We start from the raw sequence: 7,923 nt of genomic DNA, 5'->3' as shown, positions 1-7,923 counted from the left end.
CAGTTGGATTATCTTTCAGGAGGAATGTCAATCTGATGGCAGCCTAAGGCTCCTTGGAGATGCTTCAGGTGCTTAGCATCCAATGTTCAGATGGGAGAGGTAGAAGAAGAGTGGGGTTCAAAAGGGCCCCCAGCACACACTTTTGGAACAAATTAGCTTTTATCTATTCATATACTAAAGTTTGGGATCTTTGCAATTTTGAGAAAAAGAAACTTAGCAGATCTATAGGATAAAGTCTACCACATAGTCTTCTCTTGATACCCATAGATCTACTATCCTTCCTTCCAATCTGTGGATGACACCAATCAGCATCCTTGGCCTGCTATGCTCCCGAGGGTTTCAGCCAATGGGAGGTGCTGACAAGAAACAGTGCACTTATGCCCTGGCTCCCTCTTTGCCAGGCTGTGGTTGGTACTGGCTGTATTGAATGGTTCTCTCATAGGTATAGTCTCCCATTTTCTAATTATTGCTTCCTTCTCTTAGCCTTTGACCCTTAGAAATGGTAACAATTTTCCCCTTCCGCTGTTGCCAGCCCAAAATGCTTCACCCTGTTGGTTGGTTTTCTGAGTCCTGCCCACACTCCTGTCTGTAGCCCCTTTATGAAACTCTCCTCAACCTCCCTTTTGAGCCTACTGGCTGTTTCCCCCTGATCCTGACCTAGACCGAGCCCTGGCTCCATGCAGCTTGTCCTCCCTCACCTGGCTCTGGTCAACATTCCCTTCTCCACACATGGCTTCTGCTGTGCCTTCTCTCCTCTGGGCTCTGTGCCTCACACCGTCAGCAGGCACTGGACCCTGCCTTCACTCATTTGCACATCAGTCTCCCTGCTGGGGTGTGTATGTGCTCTTGGGGAGCAGCAGCCAAGGACCCCTAAAGTCTGGCATGGTCATGGTACAGAGCCATTTGCTGACTTAACATGGCAATTGAAAAGCAATTCTTTCTTTTAAAGGCCATCCCTGTGCAGAAAATCATTCGCATATTTTCTTCCTGAGATGGAAAAATACCCAGGCACCGAGACAGTGTTACTGAGGCCTTGGCGCTTGTTGAAAGAATGGGAAATAACATACCCTGCCCCTCCCACACTTGCTGACTAGACTGGGTGCTCAGCCAACACCAGGGCTGCTTATCGGAAAAGAGCCCCATTTGTTGGGTAGACAAAGCAGGTGAGGACGCTGTCATCAAGTCAGGGTTGGCTTGTCACTGGCTTATCTACTCCCAAAACCCATCAGAGAAGCGAGGGAAGCATCATTCTTTTTGGCCAAACGCATCATCTTGCTTAAGGAAGCAAGGCCAGAAATACGAGGAACCCAGCCATTCTCACAGTTAGGTCTCACTGTCTTAACTGCTATTCAGATAGTCCATTCAAGGCCAAACCATTTTCAGTCTGCTCCGTGCTTATTATTCTGATTGATTATGACAATGTCCTCTGGGAGATTCTCTGCACACCTTGGGCCCCACGGGTCAGGGGGTGGGTAGGGCAGGAATCGGTTAGTCAAGAATTGTGCAGCATCAGGGCAGAAGTAGCCGGTCCTTCCTCCCTAGCTCTGGAGAGCAACCAGCTCAGCATCACTGAAGGCAGGAAGGACCCGCTGGCTTTAGACTTAATCACACTGGGGACATTGCCACTCAGAATCCCCCCTTCCCTGGTGACACTGCATGGGCTGGGGCAGCTTTCTCTGGCCTAGAACGTACATTCTCACTAACAGCAACAGCGTCTCCACTGACATGACTTAATTAAGCACCTTATTCACTGGGGCTGCACATCAGAATTACCTGGGGAGCTTTAAAAGCTACCAAGGCCCCAGTCCCAGCCCAAAGGACCGAATCTAATTGGTCTGGGGAAGGGTCTGGGTGCTGGGGCTTTTTACAAATTTCCTTAAGGGATTTTAATGTGCAGCTAGGCTTGTCTAACTCTGTCATCCAGCTCATTAAAAAGAGGACCCAAGGATTCTTGTCCTTGACTCCTAGGAGTTTATTGTTCAATGAGAGGCACAGAAAACTATCTCTGGTGTTTGGGTGGAGATCCTGGGTGACTATGAACTCCTCAGTGGCTGAGGCTCTGAGATGCTTCAAAGTCAAGTCTAGATCTAGCAGATTCCCCCTGAACCCTCCGTTGGCTGGGGTTTTTGTGTGCATATTTATTATCCTCTGATGTGTGTTACAGTTATAGTCCAAAGGGTCCAACTCAGAAGCCTTGATCCAGACCCCAGCAGTTAAAGCCCATGAGGAACTTGGCCCTGAGACGTCCCAAGGCTGGTGCCATGAGAGAGAGGGCTGGACCACAGCACAGAGGCCCCTACTCAAGAGGCAGTCCCTGTTGAACTTGGCCAACATTGCCATGAAGGCATATGGGCCTGGTCTTACCACATCTCTCTCTTTCAAGATACGTCAGAAATCTGGGTTTTCTGTGAAATTACTTGATTTTTCTGAGTTGGATTCAATTCTATTAAAACACACACACACACGTGATGAGGAGCGGAAAACACGTTGGCAGGCTGAAGTGGGACCCAGGCCCCCAGAACTGGAGGGGAGAGCAGACCAAGTCTTTGCATTTTGGATGAAAAGTGGAGATTCCCACTCTGTCAGGGACCCGAGGAGTAGGTAACACCGCCTGGACTCCTGCAGACACCTGAGCCTCCTGTCAGGAGGCTGCCCCGGAGGAGCGAGGCCCTGACTCAGCTGCCCCGGCACAAACCAATCACCATGTGACTGTTCTCGCTACCTGCTGCCACACCAGTGGCTGTATCATTGAGAGGTGATGAAATATTTGTTTTTTAATGAAAGGTGGCCCCCAAAGGAGCCAGTTGCTGCACAAGTGACAGAAGAGCAAACAAGAGAAGGAGGGATGGCTTTTATCCAGAAAGCAGAGCTATGGGTGAAGTGTGAAACGGGGAACTCAGCAGGGCTCAGGTCTGCCGGGCACCCTGTCCACCACGCGCTCTACTCTCAGACAAAAAGTCATTAGTGGACTGTTTCAGCAAGTACCTTCATCAGAAACAGGTCATGGAGAGAGGCCAAACCTCAGCACACATGCAGAGGACGGGACGGGCTGAGGCCAGGTTACGATGGGCACTGGCCCTGGGAGTGGTCGTGAGGTTCCCAGGGTGTCTGCTAGGGAAGGCCCTTTGGTGGTGTGTGTTGTGTGTGTTTGTGTTTCTGTGTTTGTGCATGTGTGTGCCCACAGGCAGTACTAATACACGAGGAACCCTGGAGACATATAGCATATAAACAAGCACACTGAACTAGAACTTGGGGCAGAGTAGCAGTGCAGTGGCCCTGGAACTCGGCTCAGCTCACTGGGCTCAAAAGCTCTTGCTTGGGGGTGGGACAGTGGGAAGCTCCCCCACCCAGAGGTCCCCCCACACCAACAGTCTGTCATGTATCTTCCAGAACTCAGCATCTCCTGAGGCCTTCCTCGATCACTCTCAAGAATGGGGTCCCTCTGCTCCCTGTTCTCTAGTCACCCCATCTCTTCTCTCTGACACCATCTTAGTTGATGTGACTTCTATCTCCCCCTTAGAACGTGAGCTCCAACAGGGCAGGGCCAGACCTCCCTCTTCCTGTCCTGAGGCAGTGCTGGGCACACCCACAGACCTGATGCATACCTGCCGAGTGGCTGAGGCAGTGACAGGGCATGAAGCCTGAGGCCTCACGGTCAACTTCTTGGCTCTAGCAGGACATCCTCCCTTCACCCACCTAGAACTTTCCTTGAAAGTTCCATGGGCAACCCAGCTACAAGGGGACACTTTCACTCATTTTTCTACCTTGCAGGTTCAGGGCTGTGTGGGAAGAAGCATGTCCAAGCCCCACCTTCCAAGGCTCACAGTCCACTGGGCAGATGAGGCCACAGGGCAGAGAGTTTGGGAGAAGGTCCTGGGTGCCAGGAGTAGTATCTTCAGGCTGGGAGGTGAGGAGCTGACTCTTAGAAGTTGGTGGGTGGTTAAGGAGGGCTCCCTGGAGGAGGGTTGATCTTAGCTGATCCTGGAGAGGGTGAAGTGAGGATGAGATGGGCATTGCCAGGGTGAAAGATATTGCATTTGTAAGGCATGGAAGCCAAGCTGAGAAGGATGCATGCAACGTGGAGAGCTGGTACTGAACCTGGGACCCAATGAGGCAGAAAGGGGAGGGTCCTCAGTCACTGGCCCACTGGTCAGTCCCCACAGTGTGCACAGGAGGAAGCACCTTACCCAAAGTCACAGTGTGTAAGTGATAAAGCTGGGACTCACACCCAGGGCTCTGCCCCCTAAGTCTGAGGCCATGCCTCTGCAGGAAGCTGCTTCCTACAACCTGAGTGAGGAAAACCTGCCTGAGCCTGAGCCCAGCCTCCCGCCCCAGGTCAGAGGGTGGAAGAACACTGCCCCTGGTGGCCCACAGCATGGCTGCTTCTATGGGCCTGCCCTCACCAAGGTGGTCTTCCCTAAAGCAGGTGTGGAGAGAGCCTCTTTCTCCAGGAAGCCTCCCCTTCAGGCCCTTGGTGAGCTGTACTGTGTCACCCCTGGGGATGGGCTATATCTGCGTGAGCGCTGGGTCCTCAGAGGTTGGCACAGTATGTGCTGGTGGCCCACATGGCTGAGTGAATGCTGTGCCAGTCCTTACCTGTCCGTCCCCCAGCCTGACCAGCTCCCAGTCTGCTTCCAGCCCTGAGCCTGGCCAGGCCACACATTGACCCTTCAGCAATTTGCACTGCTCCTCGGTGACAATGCGCACTTCCAAGCTCATGGCCAGTCCATGGTCTGCTTTGAAATGGTTGTCCTTTAGGGTTTACCCTGCTTGACCCTGTGTCCCCTGCAGAAGGGCCCTTTGGACATCAGAGCCCTGGTCAGGAGTTTGACCTGTTCTTCCACCATTGCAGCCAGCTTAGCATGGGCCCAGGACCCCAGCCCATTCACCCTTCCACAGCGGGCCTTTGTAAAGTGGCCAGAATTTGGGCTCAGTGGAGACAAGGAGATAGGAGAGATGAGGAGTGTTTGAAGAGGGAATCACAGTCCTGCCTTCTGAGAGTCTGGGGACACACCAGCCAGGCTGACAGAAAAAGCCCCCTTGGGCCCTCCCCAAAGAGCATTTAATAAGCAGCTGAAGGACTGAATGACAAACTTTATTAGAAACGCTCCTCATTCATCAGTCAAGTTCACATTAAAGTAGGGGGAGGCAGTGCCGTCTGGGGCTCTGGGATTCCACTGCTGTGACAGTTTCCAGTTAAAAATGAGACTGGGCAGAGAGTGTTGGAAACACACGGGAGATGCCCAGCGGTGGTGACGGTGGTGACGGCGGTGGCGGCGGTGGCGGCAGCGTTCCCAGGAAAGGACCAGGCTCTGAGCGGAGGGGAAGGTGCCTCCCACAACCACCCTCCAGCGACAAGGCTGCCTGCCCCCCTGCCAGGGCCCCAAGCTGATAAATAAACAGCACATCACACACACATGTCAAACAGAAACTAGTACAAGTCTCCTAAAGTGAAAAAATAATTCGCTCAAATAAAGCTTTGTGGCCACCAGGCTGCACCCTGTATGGCTGGTTGCCTAGAGACCCTCAGCACCCAGGAGGGCTCCTTAGGCATCAGCCACTAGGGTGTCCCAAGGCCCCCAATCCCCCCATTAGCACCTTTGGACTAAGTACTGCCCTCACTCACCACACTCTTCTTCTAAAATGCAACTGCTACTTAAAATAATAATAAAAGAAACACTCTGTCCCTGGGATGAATTAGTGAGACTCAGCTTCCCTGAATAGAGGTGCCTGGGGCCAACAGTGGGTCAGGGTGGGGAAGGAGGACTGTGACAAGGGTAAGTAAACGACTTTCAAAGAGGTAAGCTGGATGGCATCCAAACACTGTTCTGTCCACTTGTCAGTTCAAAGGGCACAGTCCTAAAGTATCACGACAATCGGGCTGCCCCGACAAGGGGTGGGGTATGGGAGGGGATGCAGCAAACTGTTTTCACCATTCATTATTCAGAAGCAATTTTCTCCCCTGCCCCCCCACCCGCCGCCGGCCCCGTCTGCAGCAGGCACACAACAGAAAGTCTCCTGCCCCAATGTTTTATTCATTCTCTTGAATATGGAAACAGGATCTCTGATCAATAACGGTGGCTGCTGAGCCTTGGCCGGCAGGCAGAGGCCCTGGGGTTCTTCGTGGCTTCCAAGGAGGTGTGGAGACTCGGGAGAGCTGCTTCTAAGGCGGCAAATACTGTTGGCAACAGACATTCATTTTTGAAGTCGGGAACGTGTCCTGGCCTTTCAAAGAACTGAAAGTTCTGGGGAACCAGGTTGTGGAGGAAGATGCGTTCCTGAAAGTTCTCTGTGACCTTGAAATGACAGACGGGGCCGGCGGAGTGCCCACTGCTGCCCATCAGCACCCCCCAACTCAGGTCACTGGTACTGCAGATAGTTTTTGAGAGACTGAGGCAGAGGCAGGGTGCCGATGTCCCGCAGGCGCTGGCGGCCCAGGGCCAAGCGGATGGATCTCCGGCACAGGTCCATCAGCGGCAGGGGCTCGGCTGCAACAAAAGGGAAGTGGGTTAGAGTCTCGCCAGTGCCTTCCTCACACCTTCTCCCCACACCTCCACCCACAGTGCACACAGGCCCCCCGCCTGCTCCTCTGAGCTGACTTTCAGGGCCCGGGGCTCCTCCTCTGGGAAGCATGTTATCCTTGGGTTATGTTAGCTGAAGGCTTAGTTTTTCTGTTTTCAAACTGTAGGATGCAACTGATTAGACTTAAAAATGGTGAAATGAATGCAGCGGGTGACCAGCAATTGAAAGAAAGAAAGAAAAAAAAAAGAGAGAAAAGGAAAGAGAAAATGGAGAACATTGCCCACAGCATGGGTAAATATTGCCCCATGAAAGTTCTGTCTCTGGTGTAGGTGTCTAGTGTGTCTTGGTGTGAAAAATTGCTTTCTCTCCATAGGGCTTGATAGAAATGAAGTGGCTGACCTAGGGGGACCTAAAAGAGGCTTCCTCTTAGAAACAGGTTAGGTTGGGGAGACTCTTTTAAATGTCTTTGAATCCTGTATAGCTTCCTTTGATAGTCAGCAGAGGGATGCATTTTCTTCCCATAGTTCTGGAAACATCCATAACTTAAAATTCATGGAACCCATGGACACAGGGCAAGCCTCATGAAGTTCACTGCAGACACAATTATTAAGCTCTTCTTCTCTTCCAGGCCCTGTGATTGGACCCAGGGATACAGAGATAACTGAGCCAAGGCCAGAGGCATCCCTCCAAGTGGAGACAGGCAAGTGGTCTGGGAGTTTAAACAGGTGAATAATTGGAATAGAGAATAATATATGTATGCAATAAATACGTATGCAGTATATCTTAAAGCACAGGGACAGACACCTAGCAGCTCCTGTATGGAAGGGCCATTGAAAACTTCAAAGAGAGGGTACATGAATGGGGTTTTGAAGGGTGAATAGGAGTTTTATGTGATGTGAGTTGGGAGAGGTGTTCTAGGAAGAGAGAACAGGCATAGGAGAGAGGCATGAAACAGGACAGGCTGCGAGGTCTGGAGGGAGAGGAGCAGTGCCGGTCAGCGGGATCGGGAGTGAAGACGCTGGTGGTCACATGTGGCCTCACACAGCGTCCACAGGCGGGGCCTCCTCAAGCCTGTGGGAGCACGCTGGAGGCCTAAAGCTGCATCTCAACACTTTTCTTGGTAACAGAACAAGTGACATTTTAACAGCTGTCTTTAATGTGCTAAGATACAATGAAACTGTAAGTGGTAAGTACTAACACAGAGCTGTAACAGGAATAATATCACGAAGGATGGGAAGGTGGTGAAGAATGTGTTTTACAGGAATTTTCATGTGCCAGAGCTGCAAAGGTAAATAAGAGACATTAAAACAAAAGCAGGACTTGGCTGGTGTATGGGAGTGTCTCCAGCCATCCTTCATTTGAGGCGAGACTGTGTGGTATTATAGCTGCACGGAGCACTAG

At 51.6% G+C, this 7,923-nt stretch overlaps 1 protein-coding gene across 1 annotated transcript in view; it reads right to left on the bottom strand.

The window, feature by feature from the left end:
* Window positions 1–5,074: 5,074 nt before the first annotated feature.
* SPSB4 (splA/ryanodine receptor domain and SOCS box containing 4) overlaps window positions 5,075–7,923 on the bottom strand; it is a 70,154-nt gene continuing 67,305 nt past the window's right edge. Inside the window, exon 3 of the mRNA XM_028518433.2 lies at window positions 5,075–6,488. Coding sequence (XP_028374234.1) covers window positions 6,361–6,488 — 128 coding nt within the window. The 3' untranslated portion in view covers window positions 5,075–6,360. The remainder of the gene's footprint in view (window positions 6,489–7,923) is intronic.

This window comes from Phyllostomus discolor, chromosome 7 (assembly GCF_004126475.2).
Source record: "Phyllostomus discolor isolate MPI-MPIP mPhyDis1 chromosome 7, mPhyDis1.pri.v3, whole genome shotgun sequence".
Classification (NCBI taxonomy): Eukaryota; Metazoa; Chordata; class Mammalia; order Chiroptera; family Phyllostomidae; genus Phyllostomus; species Phyllostomus discolor.
The sequence above is the reverse complement of the archived record's forward strand: the minus strand, read 5'-3'. Positions and strand labels throughout refer to the sequence as shown.